We start from the raw sequence: 15,874 nt of genomic DNA, 5'->3' as shown, positions 1-15,874 counted from the left end.
CTATTGCCACAAGAGATCCACCCCCGGAGCTGAGAAAAAGGGCCTGAGATCAAACAGCTCTGAAGGTGCCCTTCTTGGGCCTCATGGATTCAGCTGCGACTGAATCCTTTTTAGCTATGCAACCAGACCATTTAGAAAAGTAGTTTACTTACAAAGAAGGCTTCGAAGGAAGTCCAGGCTTTAGAAGAATAAGCTCCCCAAATAAAAAATACAACACCCATTTAAAGAGGAAACCCCTGTAAGCTTGCAAAGGCTAAAAGTTTATAGCTAGTCTGCTCTTTGGGGAAAACAGCAATTTTCTCAAACGGCTACTATCTGCCAACATCATGTCACAGCTTCAGACATCAGTATCACAAGAGTCAGGGATAAAGTTGTCTTAGTTAGAGTCAGTAACTTCCAGGAAAGGCTTCAGTTTTCATTAATTTGGGGATAAGACTGAAACAAGGTGATCCTGTCTTGCAATTTATATAAAGGTGCAAAGTGCTCTTTCCTCCCCTTCTGACTAAGATGTGATGTGTATGCCTTCCTTGTGATGGAGGAGGGCAAGGTGTCAGCTTTGTTCCCACAGAAGGCAAAAATTATGGCATATTTTAAAAGTTCCAAATTTATAAAGTAACGCTTTTTTTTTTGAGAATCTATTTTAATTAATTAATTAATTAATTTTTGGCTGTGTTGGGTCTTCGTTGCTGCATGCGGGCTTTCTCTAGTTACGGCAAGCAGGGGCTACTCTTTGTTGTGGTGCGCCGGCTTCTCATTGCAGTGGCTTCTCTTGTTGCGGAGCACGGGCTCTATGTGCGCAGGCTTCAGTAGTTGTGGCACACGGGCTCTAGAGTGCAGGCTCAGTAGTTGTGGCACATGGACTTATTTGCTCCGCAGCATGTGGGATATTCCCGGACCAGGGCTTGAACCCATGTCCCCTGCATTGGCAGGCGGATTCTTAACCACTGTGCCACCAGGGAAGCCTCAAAGTAACACTTTTAACACGAAAAAAAAAAAATCACACTGCAATGTAATTGTGCTATTTATAAGCTAATCACAGAATTTAGGAAAGACTCTAATTACTGGCATATTCAAGTTTAAAGGTGCATGAAGAACGCCTCTCAGTCCTGCCAGTAGGCCTGGCCAATGGTTAAATGCTGAAATCTAAAAGTCAAACCCAGCCCCAAGCCCCTATAGCCCTCTTGAAATGAGCCTTGATGGCAAGCTTTGGACATGTGGGTAGATTGTTTTTCAACTTCGTTTACTTCCTCAACTTTATTGCTTTGTCATATTTGTAAACCCTTTAAGGAAAAAAGAAGTCTTCAGGGTATGACAGTTGAGCTGGCACCTCTCCAAGTGTCACATTCCTTAGTGTAAAAGGGAAATAATGTTACGACCACCTTACCTAGCAGAGGCAGGTGCTATTTGCTTCCCCTTTTGGTTCTGTTACTAGTATGAACCCTGCCTAACCCAGCTGTTCCTGGAAGAGGGTCCCTGCTCACTTCATCTCTTCTTAGTCAAAGTTCCTTCGCATCTCTCCGAGCCTCCACTTCCCCTCTGTGAAACGGGTTTGAGGGTGTCACTTTACTATGCCACCTCCATCTGCCCTCAGCCTGTCACAGACCCAGGCATAGAATGCTAGTCAAGGGTAGCTTTTCGTCTGGGAGATGGCAGTTTCCACACACGGAGCTCTGGCCCCAGTGCAGCTAAGATCCTGCAATGCAGCTAAGATCCTGCAATGCAGCTAAGATCCTGCAATGCAGCTAAGATCCTGGGGCTTTCCCGACCATGGACTACAACTCCCAGCATGCACAGAGCCCACCGCCCTGACAAATCTCGCGTGAAATGACTAGGCCTCTGGAGACTTTATCGGGAAGGCTGTGGGCCGGCAGCCTGTGGTCCCTCCCTCTTTGGTGTCTGGGGCCTTCTGTGTCGCCACGGGCACAGCGCCGCTCACACCATGGCTTGGGTCCCGAGTGCGCCACAGCCTCTCGAGAGACGTGGGTCCTCGGAGCCTCTTTAGTGCCGGAGCTCGGGCCGCAGGCGGCTCCGCGGCGGCGGAAAAACAGGTAACCAGATGAGCCAGACCGGACCCTCCTTGGGGCTCGGTCCTCCGCCGGTGAGGAGGGGCGTGCCCCCGTCCCCTCCACCGAGGCCCTGGCCCGGGCCCTCGTGGTGCCTCTCTCCTCTCCCCTTACTCAGGCTGAGATCTTTGCCGGACCGCTCCGTGCATCTCTCGCCCCGCCTTCTGGGGTCCCCCCGTGGGGTTTCTCTGTGATGATGGCCCCGCAGCCCCGGCACTGGGCTTCGCCTCTACTTTACCAGGCCGGCCTTGTCCTGGACCCTCCATTTCTCGCCCTTACCTCCCAAGCCTCCTACTTGCCTTGCCCCGGGGAACTTTCGGCTTGTGCCAGGCCCTGGCCCTAATCGCCTTAATTTTTCTTAACCTCGCCGGGTGGAAGAGGCGGTTGAGTCAGCCCAGGCGTTTCACATCCTGGTGGCATTGTCCTGTATCTTGTGAAGGAGAAGTCAGAGCTCTGCGGGGGAGGGGGGAGGGGACGGGCCCTGGGAAGTGGAAGGGGAGGTGTCGGGCCGGAATGCTGCCTGGACCCCGAGGATGGCCGACTTTGGTTTCTGCTATACTCTTTAATGAGGACCTAACGATTTTGCCTTCTGAGCTTCATCAGGATAGAGGGGGGAGTGTAGCAAGCTGAAAAGCAAGTAACTTGGCTTTCTCGGAGCTTTGTTTGAACTACCCTGTAAAATGGAGATGAAACTACCTGCCTTACAGATGGGCCACTTGTCTGTAACCTTGGACAAATCACTTCTGCTTTTTAGTTTCCTTTTCTTTAAATTGGGGATAAACAATGCCTGCTTTGCAAGGGTTGCTGCAAGGATTAAAACACAAGATAAGTGTTGTACAAAACCCTTATGAATATCAGTCAATACTAGCAGCAAGGAATGAATTTACCCACTGTGGTTCCCTAGTCCCTTGCTGTGGGTCAGGTTATGTGGATGCTGAGCCCTAACTTATTTAGAAACGAAATGAGTATAGTATCTCTTGCAAGGTTGTTACAGGAAATACATGAAAATACAGGAAGGTGTTTAGCAGACTCTGAAGGGCTGTGCCAATGCTGGTTGTTTGTTGTTCTCAGAACCTCTGGAATGGATGGACTCTTCCCGAGCAGCTTTGCTAACTTGCAGCAGCTGAACAATGTTCCTCATTAATATCTGTCTGTCAGCATAATCGTCACATCATTTCACTCTGGTAAGGTAACCTTTTCACTGTGTATGGTGTCTTTGTCATATCACAGGTGTTAAGATCAGTGACAGGTACAGTGAGACCTTTGACTTTATCCTGTTTTTTCTCCCTCGGCATGTTTGTCCCTGTTTTGTGCGTGTTTCAACCTTGTAACCAAGCCATAAAACTGTGTGCCTGTCAAAAGAACAGCATTGGAGCTATTCTTTGGTGTTCACTGTAAGAAAATGCCCTTTGTTGTTTTTATTAGGTGGCAGGGACTCAGCTCTGAATTCTGTATAGGAAAAGCACCTGGATCCCAGTCTTTCAATGGCTTCGAGACAACCAGAAGTGCCTGGTAAACTTAATTCTTTTTGGTAAAGTTATGTTTTGCCCTTAACATTTTAAGCTAGACAGAAACTACTTTTTCTGAACCACATATTAATAGTAACTCTTTGCCATCAAGAGAGTATTTAGACTTAATAGATTGGCATCATTTAAATATTATCTTATTAACCACCCAGCCAGGGTGTGAACCCAAAAATCTAACTTGAAAGAGAACAGTTATTTCACTTAAGGGTATGACAGATTTGTCACTTTCCTATGTATCAAATAAAAATTTAGAATAAGCTGCGTAGTTCTTAAACCAAAATGATTAAACTCACCCCCTTTTTCTGTGAGGAGGAGATAGGAGGGTGGAAGGAATGAAAGTTTCGGCAAAAAGGCACCAGCCTGATTTCAAGGCACATTGAACTTAGTCATGAAAATGCTCACTGCAACATTTAGTGAGTCCTGGGTCTGTACAGGGCGATAATTTCTGGGTTAGTGAAGTCGTTGATTCCTCCTTGGACTGTTTTAGTGGGAAGGGCTAGTGATTTTTAAAATCTGAATCGCTCAATTTTTGATTCTCAGTAAAGTATAGATGATAGTGCCTGTCTCTCAGGTTTGCTGTGAAGATCAAACATAAAATACATGAAAATGTGAGTTAAAAGTTAACGATGAATATACATTTACTGCCCAGAAAATTTTTTGGTCTCTATTTGTGGGACTTTATCTCTTAGTAAATATTAGCTGACTTTATTATTATTCTTAGGAAGGCTATTGGGATGGCTCTTGGGATGAGTCTTTAAGATGTTTTTGAAATTGCTCCCAAATTAAGTGGAGTCGTAGGAGTCTCCCTTCTGTCTCCCAATCAGGATCCATCTCTAGTCTCTAACTTCATCAACTTGTGTTTTAGTTTGTCTTTCATTGTCGTCGTGATGCCCGTAAGCTCCCTGTAAGCATCCTGGCCGCAGGGTTGCATGCGTTAGGTTAATGCTTGTAGTGTGGGGAGCATGGAGTGTTGCGTGGAGGGTGTGAGAGCTGGGTGAGATCTGTGTTCCAGCCCTGACCTCACACTTGCTAGCGGGGTGTTGCTTAAGATCTATGCCTCAGTTTCCTGAGCTGGAAAATGGGAAGAATATCTGCTTAATGAGGATTAGGAAAGATGAGGGATGTAAGTTCCTGGCAAGGAAGGGTACTTGGTAATTATTATTTGCTTGTGTGTTTGTTTTAATTGAGATAATTCACATACCATACAATTCAGCCATTTAAAATGAACAGTATAGTGATTTTTAGTATATTCACAAGGTTGTGCAACCATCACCACTGTCTAATTCCAGAACATCTTCCTCACCCCCAAAAGAAAACCTTGTCCCTTTAGTAGTCACTCCTGTGGCTCCTCCCTCCCCCCAGGTCCTGGCAACTACTAATCCTCTTTCTGTTTCTATGGATTTGTTAGTAATTGTTATTAATCATAATAATAATGGTAACTGCTTGGCCCTCTTGTTGTTTACATGGAATGTGTTTGCTGGTTTTGGACTTCTTGCCAAACAGGTTGATGTCTTGGAGAGTGTGATTGTGTAATTATAGCAACAGGATAATGTCACACTGAAGGCAGGATCTGGACGTTAGTTCTGCTCTGAAAGGATCAGCAAACAAACAAAATGCACTTTGCTCCCTGGTCTGGCAGAGCTGAGTGTGCCCTTGAGGTGGGGAGCCTGCGTCACTGGGGCATTCCGCCAGTCCGTTCCGGTGGACAGGAATGGCAGGATCAGCTGGCAGTGCTTTGTGAGAACCCTTGTCAGTAGCTTCTGTGATGGAAATTGGCTCTGCCGTTTAAGTCATATAGAACATTCGAAACTGTTCTAGATGCTGCTGGACAGCATATTATTTGACATATTTCTTGTCATGGTGCTCTTGTTTTCTTAGGTGAGGTAGTAAAGACAGAGGATTTGCCACCTCTGGGCCTTCATTTCCTCATGTATAAACTGGGAACAAGATTTCATGGTTTTTTTTTTTTTTTTTGGCTATGAGGCTTGTGGGATTTTAGTTCCCCCAACCAGGGATTGAACCCTGGCCCTCAGCAGTGAAAGCGTGGAGTCCTAACCAGTAGACTGCCAGGGAATTCCCAAGACTGCATATCCTCAGTTTTGCCTGAGTTGAGAGTCTTGGGATTGCCACGGGCTTCTGTGGCCTAAAGAATACAAGCTTTGAAATCAGATTGGTTTGGGTTTTGATTCCTTACTGCACTTTGAAGTTATGTGACCTTGCTCAGGTAAATTGAAATTGAACTTTGCTTTCCTAATCCATAAAAATGGATTAGGGCTGCTGTGTGGGTTAAGTGGAGAATCCAGTGTCAGGCAGAGAGGAAGGAATTTGTAGTTACCTTACCTTGACTGGATTAGCCCTTCCAGAGCTATTCTTGCTCTGTTCCAGAATAAGAGTGTTTCAGAGCTTTCCTGCCTACAGATTAATTTAAAGCTACTGGTATGTTCAGCTGATGAACCCATCCTGACAGGTGTGTCTGTTCTTAGCTCTTGAGCCTAGTGGGCCTCTAGGCAAGATGTCCCTGCCCATCGGGATGTACCGCCGGGCATTCAGCTATGATGATGCCCTCGAGGACCCTACGCCCATGACTCCTCCTCCATCGGACATGGGCAGCATCCCCTGGAAGCCAGTGATTCCAGAGCGCAAGTATCAGCACCTCGCCAAGGTATCTGACCCCGCTGACTGCTGTTGGCAGGCCCAACCCCTTCGTTCTCCTTCCTCTGCTCCAGAAGCGGTCAGCGGCTCCTGACACCCATAGCATTGGGCAGCCACCAATCCCTATATATGTTATGTTTTCTGTAGAGTTGGTAGGCCTTTTTTCCTTTTTAATTCAAAACTAGAACGGCTGTGTCTTCTACCTGAAACACAACCTCCGCATCCCCTCTCCTCCCCGTCCTCCCCACCCTCGTTTCCACACTATTAAATCCAAGCTCCTTAGTCTTAGTCTGGCTCTGCATGGTCCAGGTCCTGTCTGCGCTCCCTCCCCTCCGAATCCACCCCCACCCCCCGTGATCCAACCATGCAAGTAAGATTTCTTGTACTTAATAGGGTATTTGAGGCCTCTAAGTCTTTGCTTCTCGCTGCTCCGATTGCCTGGAATGTTCACAGTCCCCATCCTATCCTCGTACTTCATCTGCCTGACAAATGGCATCCTTTAAGTCTTAGTTCAACCATCTCTTCTGTGATTTTCCTCCATCCTCCCAATAAGACTATCACCCCTCCTTTTGAGGTCTCCAGTGTACTGTGGATCCCTGTTACAATCCCTGTGTTACTTCATCGCCCTCCATTAGCTTCCTGGGGGCAGGGGCCATGTCTGATTCGTACTCCATCTACAGTATCTAGCAGAGGACTTGGCATAAAGTAGATTGCAAAAAGATGCTCATTGAGTGATTAGAAATTGGCTCTTTCCTGAACATATGCTCTGCTTTTCCTCATGCTGTTCCTCCTGCCTCAGATGCCCTTCCCCACTACCATCCTATGTGAGAGCTGCCTCCTTTGTAAGGCCCTCCTGACATGCACACACGTACCTCGTTACACACTGATCTGCTCTACAGCCATTTTGTGCAGTTGGGCTTCAGGGGTTCTGACACGCTTGTTGCAGGCTTGTTTCTGAAGCCTGTGCTTCCTGACTGCAGGGACTGTGTCCCTCTTGCCTCTGACTTTCCAACCACTAAGAATGCCAGAAAGGTGGTCCTGTTGCCTGAATAAGCTAGGCCCACCCAGTTCAGTTGAATCCTTTTAAGCTGCAGCTATAGTTTCGCTGCACTTTGAGCTGTGTGACAGCTAGGTCCTGACAGCAAGTACCAGTAAGCAGCTGTCTAAGCAGACCTGGGTGTGAGCCACCTAACAGTCTGTGCACCAGCTGTGAGCTCGGGCTTCACCCCTGAGCCACAGTGTCTCTGTGTCAGAGATGAAAATACTTTGTCATGGAGGTGCCGTGGGGATTAAATAAAAGAGGACTGCAGGGACTTCCCTGGTGGCGCAGTGGTTACGAATCCGCCTGCCATTGCAGCGGACACGGGTTCAAGCCCTGGTCCGGGAAGATCCCACATGCCGCGGAGCAACTAAGCCCGTGCACCACAACTATTGAGCCCGCGCGCAGCAATGAAGACCCAACGCAGCCAAAAATAAATAAATAAAGTAAATAAATTTATAAAAAAAAAAAAAGAGGACTGAAAGGCCTGGCACATATTAGGTGTGGAGCTGATGTTGTGACTCCCGGCTCCCGGCTTACCTTGCCTTGGCAGAGCTGTATGTGATCCTTCCTTTCTAATGAGTGTAGTGTCCCCCCCGCACCCGCCCCCCCACCATTAAGCTCTCAGAACAGGGCGCTCCTTGCTATGAAAGTGTCCCCTACAGCTCTGGGGCAGTCCCCTATATCAGTTATCTACTGAAATCTGACCCAGTCAGTTGTTGAGGTGGAAACATTTTGTGTAAAAAGTACTGGCAGTACTAGGGGGAAAGGACCCCAGCAGCCTGCCTGTGATGCCAAAGCAGCAGACTCAAGGGACCGGAGCAGAAAAGAAGCAAGGCTCCTGATAGCGCTTGGGAGGGCAGCCCACCACCCTCTTCATTTATGAAGGCTGCCGCTTGCTTCTCTAGGCAAAGAATGGGCTTCCAGTTTTCTGCTGTGTCCCAGCTGGAACAGCTGACAGTTTGGAACAACTGGCCTTTCTAAGGAGAGCTCAACTTGACTCATTACATGCATTCTTTTGTTTGTCCTAACCATCCATGCCCTAGGCATCCATGTCCCAACCATCAGCCGTCTTCCAAGTGAGAAAGCAGAGGTTCAAGTTTTGCTCGAGTAAGGTCACAGCTGAAGAGTTTAAATCCTGTTTTGTAACAGGGATACAACATTTCAATACTTCCTTCTACTCCCCTCCTTTCTGACCATCTTTCTTCTCAATTCCTTTGGAGAAGTAGAGAACAAAGAGTAAACCCAGTCCTCTGCTTCCAGTTAGTCCTGAGCACGGTGTCAGGTGTTTAGATTAAGGAAGGCAGCGTGCTCCAGCTCTCTCATGTTAAAGCTGAGGAGCTACGTAGACTTTCTGGTTTGTTTTAAAAGACCGTTATTGAACCCTTAGAGCAGTGGTTCTCGAAGTGCGGTCTCAGGGACCAACAGCATCAGCATCACTTGGTAATTTGTTAGAAACAAAATTCTTGAGCCCTACTGAATCAGCTCTGGGTTGGGGCCCAGCAGTCTGTTTAACAAGCCCTCCAGGGGATTCTGGTGCTTGGCAAAATTTGGGAACCACTTAGCGAATGCAGTGGTTAATTAAGCAAAAGCAGGCGTGGTGCTTGGTACACGGTCAATGCTTAGTAATAGTTGTTTCTTCTGTATCCTTAGGGGCGTAGTGTGTTTTGGACAGACATAGTCTGGAAAGATAATAGAGCTCAGAGCTTCAAATTCTGGCTCTCCCACTTTTATAAATACAGGCTATTTGTATAATGTCATATCTTTTGTCACTATGGATAATACATATCTAATCGGGTGTGGACAACCAAGCCCCCCTTCACGTATTTTCTCCTGTATCTGATTACTCCCAGAGGAGTAAGGTGAGGCGTGTGACTCCCTTGTCTGGCTCAGGTGCCTCCTTGCCCCTCTTGAACAGGTGGAGGAAGGAGAGGCCAGCGTCTCATCCCGTGCCCTGCCATCGGCCATTGATGGTGCGGACAAGGTCCCCGTGGTGAAGGCTAAAGCTACCCATGTCATCATGAGTTCTCTGATCACAAGTAAGCACTCTGCGCTCTCAGAATAGAGTGAACTGGGGGTGGGAAGAATTTAGGCTTCCTACAACTAGCTGGGGGGGTTCTGCAGACACACCTGCCTTAACCTGTCCTAACCCAGCCCGGCAGAGGTCAGTCTGGCTGCTGAGTCATCACCAATGTTGAAGCTCCATTTAGGTAGAAGACTTGCCCAACGTTAAGCATCTCAGTTGATTTAGGTGCACTCCCGATGCTTCGTTGCTACAGCCTTATTTTCCCATATCCATCAGCGTGACCTTGGGCAAGTTACTTAACTATTGAGGCTGTTTCCTCCTCCGTGAGGTGGGGAATCTGGCCGGCAGGTGGAGGGGAGGATTAGATGGCACCAGTGCTCAGTGGCCGGGAGCGGCTGCTGATACTGTCTCAAGCCCTGCTGGAGAAGGAGACACACTGAGACATCTCCCACCGCCCCTGCGCTTATTTTTTTAAATTAAATGGCTCAAAGTTGTTCCTCTTTCTGGATCTTGAGGCAAGATTGGTGCCTCAAGTGTCTTTGGTCTTAAGAATGTGTGATTTGTGGTCCTGATAAGACTGGAAACAAGAGAGCTTGAATTTTAAAAAAAAAATCTTACAAGTTAACTAAACTTGTTGGTTCCGGAGGGCCCTTCTAGTTGCTTCTAGTGGGAAGTTAACAATCATTAGATACACAGCTCTGCTTGTCAGCAGCAGCCTCTGCCAGGGGCAGGGCATGTAGAGGTTCTCTTTAGTTGGCTCAGTTTTGATGTTGGAAGCCCTTGTTTATCTGCTCTGGAGGGCATCAGTTAGTCTTGGGTAATTCCTGAAGAACTCACCCAGGAACCAAAAGTCCAAACTCTTACTTGGACTTTTTCTTATTCACACATAAATGCACTGTTTGAATCAGCAACTACTGCTTGTATTTTGCAAGCTTGAGAATGTGTCCTGGCAGTGTTAGGAAGCTTAGTCATTGTTCTTTTAGAACAGTGTAACTTCTTTATTGAAAATAGAGTTTACTAACAGTATAAAACATTATAGCGCCCCAGTATATATTACTATCACTCACTTATTTGGCTTAGTCATTTCCACATATATGCATATTTTTATATAATTGCAGATTTAATAGACAAACCATTCTATCAATATTTTTTCAATTAATATTACAATGAACTTTTCATGTTGCTGTAGTCATAAATTTAAAAAAAAAAGCTGCATTTAAAATCCTGGTATTTTAAATACCAGGTACCATATTCATTAAATCCTTTCCTGCTTTTAAAATTTTCAAGTGACTACCTGGCAAGACTGGAAAACACCTTTATACATTTAGTGTGTGTGTGTGTGTGTGTGTGTGTGTGTGTGTGTGTGTGTGTTTCCTTTGCTTCCATTTCTGTTGGAAATAAACTAGTCCCTTAGAAGGGGAATGACTAAGTCATAAAGGACATCTGGCATCTGGACTTTTGGTCCTCAGCTGCCACATTCTTGTACATGGGGGTGTATTACATAGTATGTGTACAGATTAAGCAAAAATTCCACTGTCAGTCATTCCCAGGTGCAACTGACATTGATGACAAGATAATCGGGTCAGACTGCTCTGATAGTGAGTTGAGTCTGCCTGCTGTGCCAGGCACTGTGGTGGGCAGTTTCACACACAGGAAACATTGGATTAATAGACCTTGGTTAGTTCAAGGCACATTCTCTCTGGTTTGGATCCAATTGCTACCTTGGTGCCATCTGGCCTAAATGTGGCCCATTTCTCTTTGGTGAAGATCTTAAAGAGGGTGGTGAGTATCTCTGAGGAAACTTTATATTTGGAGAACTTGCACTATTTCTGAACGTCAGCTGCCTTCTCCATGTTGCATTTCTGAATACAAAGAAAATGTCCTAGGGTATAAATGAGAGGAAGGTAAGGAGTGTTTCCCTGGAGGTTATCAGGCTGTCCCTTTAGGAGTAACCTGCTCTTTAGCTTGGTGTAAGGGAAGGCTTCTTTCTGCTTAGGCCTCACGTGAGGTTCAGAATTCCTGCTACGATGCCTGTCTGGGAGAACTCTCCTTCCCGGATGGCCAGTGTGTATGCTCTCGCTCTCGGGGAGAACAGTGGATATCTGTGTTCATCTCCCCCAGTTTGTGATGGGAGAGGGGGATGGGCATGACTGTCATCTCCTCTGTTCCCAGAACAGACCCAGGAAAGCATTCAGCGTTTTGAGCAACAGGCAGGGCTGAGAGATGCTGGCTACACACCCCACAAGGGCCTCACCACCGAGGAGACCAAGTACCTTCGAGTGGCAGAAGCACTCCATGTAAGCTTGTTTCTTAGGAACTTTTTTTTAAAGTTCTATATCTTTTTTTTTTTTTTTTTTTTTTTATTTATTTATTTTTGGCTGTGTTGGGTCTTCGTTTCTGTGCGAGGACTTTCTCTAGTTGTGGCGAGCGGGGGCCACTCTTCATCGTGGTGCGCGGGCGTCTCACTGTCACGGCCTCTCTTGTTGTGGAGCACAGGCTCCAGACGCGCAGGCTCAGTAGTTGTGGCTCACGGGCCTAGTTGCTCCGCGGCATGTGGGATCTTCCCAGACCAGGGCTTGAACCCGTGTCCCCTGCATTGGCAGGCAGATTCTCAACCACTGCGCCACCAGGGAAGCCCAGGAACTTTTAAAAAAACAAAACCCTCATCATTCACAGCTTGAGGTGTGGCTGTGGTTTTGAAGTTACCAGCTCAGCGAGTTGGGGGTGTGGAGAGTGGTGGAAAGAGGCTTGAGCGAGGAATTTAGAGCAGGTTTAGTCCCCCTTGTGGTCGCACTTTCTAGCTGAAAGCTCCCGGGCTCTTAGCCTCGTAGTTTCTGCTTATCCATCTGTAAAGCTTACTGTTTCCCTTACTTCTGGTTCGGAGGGTCAGATGAGATTCTGAGCTTACACAGGTGATATGTGTGAGCACGTTATGAACAACAACAAAGCCAACGTGGGTCACTGTGTACCAGGGTTATCGACTCTGAGGGTGAGAAATGGGAGTCAGGCAACCTCAACAGAGGTAACGCTGGCTAGAAAGGAATGTTGTGCTCTATGTTTAATTTTTAAAAAATTAAAATAAATATAGAATTGGGATGTTTTTGCTCTTTCATTTTTAAAATTGGAACGAATGGAGAATTTTCAGTAAGGTTAATAATGACCAAATAATTGTATGAATAAAATAAAATAGTTTCAAATGATTTTCTTTCAGGGAATATCACTTTATACTTAATAGTGCTTTTAAGATTTATCATGCACTCATGCTCACTTCATCTTCTTATTAATACTCTGACATAGATACTATTATCCATGTTTTATAAATGAAGAAACTGAGGTCCAGGGTTTTGTATTTAACCAGTCACAGTACCTGAAATCAAGTCTCCTGATGCCCTGTTTCCTGTTGGTTTTTCTCCATACTCCAGAGTTGCCTGAGAATCTGGCTCCCGAAGGGGCTCACAAGGAGGATCATGATATACAATACATGGAGGAGGAATAGTTGGGGGTTAGCGGCCTGTGGGCAGGGATGTGAGAGGTTGTGGATGGCTGCATTTTGTAATGAGCACCCCGGATGATGTTTGCACACTGAACTTAAAACCACTGCTGTGGCGGGTCAGGGTTGGCTTGGTGTCCAGCTTAAGCTCTCAGACAAGACAGATCCTTCCAGAGAGGGGCACTGTCAGCCTTTGACACTGAGAACTTTCCAGGGTAGGTATCAGTCTGAATTCCATTTGCACAGTTCACCCCATATAATGGTGGAACTGAATCTGGCCCACCTTCTGCATCTTGGCCATAGGAGTAGAACATGAGGATGGCTGAAATGCCAGCTCACGTAACCTGATATGTTGAGTGTTGAGAAAATTCATCACGGTCATTTGTTTGAAGTATAGCCTGGGCTGAGCATTGGTGTACTGGACACGGAGCACGGATACCATATGGAAGCCTTGACCTAGGAGCAGTGAGAAGTAGGCTTGTCTCCCCTGCTAGACTGCTGGTCTGTCTGTTAGATGTCTGTTTACAACGCTGAGGGCAGCCGGAGTGACTGGTTATGGGAGGGAAGGGCTGCACAGAGGGAGCGTTTAGCCGGAGGGGTTAGCGGCCGAGTCTTGGCGCTGAGAGGCTGGGGATGGCGGGGTGTGCGCGGTAGGAGCGGCAAAGAGGGCCCTTGAGGAAGGCCCGCCACTGGGGTTCTGGCTCCTCCACTTACTGGCTGGTCAATGTGGGACAGTCGAAAGCTCTGGTGTGGAATTAGCGCAGAGATGTTCGAGATATGCTGTAGAATGAATACATTTTTTTAAAAGATGGAACTCTATCTAGTATGGCAGAATCAAAGGAATATCTTCCTATAATCCAAAATTATTCCACCTATTAATGTTTCCTTTTGCCTGAAGTTAGTGTGAACCAGGTTGTTTATACCCAAACTTAGCTGTTTTGTATTTGCTGTGATTTTTAAAAAGCCTCTCTTCTTACCCATCTGAGCAGAAACTAAAGCTCCAGAGCGGAGAGATAACAAGAGAGGAGAAGCAGCCGGCCTCCACCCAGTCCACCCCAAGCAGCAGCCCCCACTCGTCCCCTAAGCAGAAGCCCAGGTGAGCCCTTCCTGCGACCCCCACCCCCCAGCAGCCGTGGGCTAAAGCAAAGCTAGTGCCACGTCCAACACTGGGAGGTCAGCCTGTGGCTTCCGAGCCAGGAGGGGGAGCTGACAGTCCCTAGTCTTGGCGTGGGACACTTCTACAGGTGTAGGAAGAGGATGTGTTACCATGTGTTTCATTCTTTCTCTTCCAGAGGCTGGTTCACTTCTGGTTCTTCCACAGCCTTACCTGGCCCCAGTCTTAGCACCATGGATTCTGGAAGCGGGGAGAAAGACAGAAGCTCGGCAGATAAATGGAGCCTCTTTGGACCAAGATCCCTCCAGAGGTCTGATTCAGGTAAGGCAGCCCCTTCACAAAAGAGAGCAGTGTGGCGGGCATTTTACCATGTATGTTGGTAGCTGCTTACTAATTTTGAAATCGTTTGCTCTGTGGTTTACTTCTGTAGGAGGTTTTGCCATCCAGGCCTACAAAGGAGCCCAGAAGCCTTCTCCAATGGAACTGATTCGCACGCAGGCCACCCGAATGGCCGAGGATCCAGCAGTGTTCAAGCCACCCCAAATGGATATCCCAGTGACAGAAGGGAAGAAACAGCTGCCGCGGGCCCACAATCTAAAACCGCGGGACTTGAATGTTCTCACACCCACTGGTTTCTAGAGCTCTTTCTGTTCCAGGGACTCTGGATAGAGATGTCTTGAGCCCAGCTCCCCTTTACCTTGGCTCTGACATAGGAAAAGTTTTGTTTTCTCTTTTTAAAAATCTCTCAAACTGAGACTAGAGCTGGAGACATAATTGGTTTTTGAGAAACATTAGTGCAAAGCTTGTCCTTGTGTGGAAGAAGCCATTTTGTACTGCTTTAATTTAAAGTTAGACTAAACCTCTGCAGTGATGTATGGGGACCTCATTACCTATTTTTGTATCATTTACCCTACACAAGAACTTTGATCATTACTTACTAGGTAAATAATGTTTGTGTTGTTCCAAAACCAAGGCTTCTTGATTCCTTTACCACTGTCCATGTGCGCATGGACAAATCATGGCGTAGAGGCATTCACTGACTAGTTTAGACGACTTTGGCCCTCTTGGCTGTGCTGGCACTGTGTGCTCCAGCCTTGTCAGTTATGGGGACCCAGGATCTGTTTGAGATCTGGGTATAGTTAGGAGCCAGCCTTGGCAGGGATCCCCTCTGTTTTCTGCTGAAACCGGAATCTCCTTGCTTGTTGGTAGACCTCATGGATCACTTTGTCCTGCAGCCAGTTCTTACTGTAGTACCTCTTGGGCCAGTGCTGTTGGAGGGATGCTTCTCTTTTGTGTGTCACAGAACAAACACTAGCCTTACATATCCTTTGTTGCACTTTAAAGTGAGATTAATTTAACTCCCATTTGGTTGAAAACTTCCTAAGGGAGAAAATCCAGTCTACTGGTTTGGTATAGATAAATGGATGTTAAACTTTCTTAAAGGAGGCGGCAACTGCAGTTCGAGTATAGTCTTGCGGTTCATATGAAACTAGTGTCACCCTATTTTGAGTTTCTTGTTCAGGCCAGGGCCTGAAAAATTTTTTCCTGGGAGGTGGAAGAATTAAAAAATTTTCTGTATGCAATCATTTTCCCCCCAAATGAGCCTCATACCTTTATAAACACGTACCTCACTGAGGAAAGGGACGAGGGGAACCACCTTTTCATTTCTCCTCGCTGTGTACATGTTCAATCATTGTCTTGAACACTGTCTCAAATTCCTGCTGTCTTTTGCTTTGGACAGTATGGTGTCTACACAAGGAGCTGAGCTGACCTTCCCACAGAGATGCCCTGGAGTCTAAAATGATCAGAACAGTTAATTTATTTGTGTCTTCTGTTATGCTTGTATCTCTTAACTTGTTTTGACAATAAAAATCCTTACTACTTTCTCAAATGTCGATGGAACTTTTTTTTGGTTCTGTTAAGAGTAGTTATTCCATTCTGCCTGCTCGCAGTCATGAAACCTA

General features: G+C 46.6%; 1 protein-coding gene across 2 annotated transcripts; it reads left to right on the top strand.

Annotated features, from left to right (window-relative positions):
• The first annotated feature begins 1,861 nt into the window (after positions 1 to 1,861).
• KIAA1191 (KIAA1191 ortholog) lies at positions 1,862 to 15,801 on the top strand. Of its 2 annotated transcripts, XM_059917753.1 has the most exons (9): positions 1,862 to 2,048; positions 3,135 to 3,247; positions 3,489 to 3,575; positions 6,073 to 6,251; positions 9,199 to 9,319; positions 11,479 to 11,603; positions 13,786 to 13,892; positions 14,089 to 14,231; positions 14,341 to 15,801. In XM_059917753.1, exons 3-9 carry the CDS (start codon positions 3,548 to 3,550, stop codon positions 14,547 to 14,549), a joined length of 912 nt encoding a protein of 303 aa, XP_059773736.1. In that variant the 5' UTR covers positions 1,862 to 2,048; positions 3,135 to 3,247; positions 3,489 to 3,547; the 3' UTR covers positions 14,550 to 15,801. The 2 variants fall into 2 exon arrangements, with proteins under 2 accessions (XP_059773736.1, XP_059773737.1); XM_059917754.1 differs by lacking the exon at positions 3,489 to 3,575 and having other exon boundaries at positions 1,863 to 2,048.
• The last annotated feature ends 73 nt before the right edge of the window (positions 15,802 to 15,874 follow it).

Source organism: Balaenoptera ricei, chromosome 3 (genome assembly GCF_028023285.1).
Source record: "Balaenoptera ricei isolate mBalRic1 chromosome 3, mBalRic1.hap2, whole genome shotgun sequence".
NCBI classification, from domain to species: domain Eukaryota; kingdom Metazoa; phylum Chordata; class Mammalia; order Artiodactyla; family Balaenopteridae; genus Balaenoptera; species Balaenoptera ricei.
This window is presented reverse-complemented; position numbering and strand designations above follow the sequence as displayed.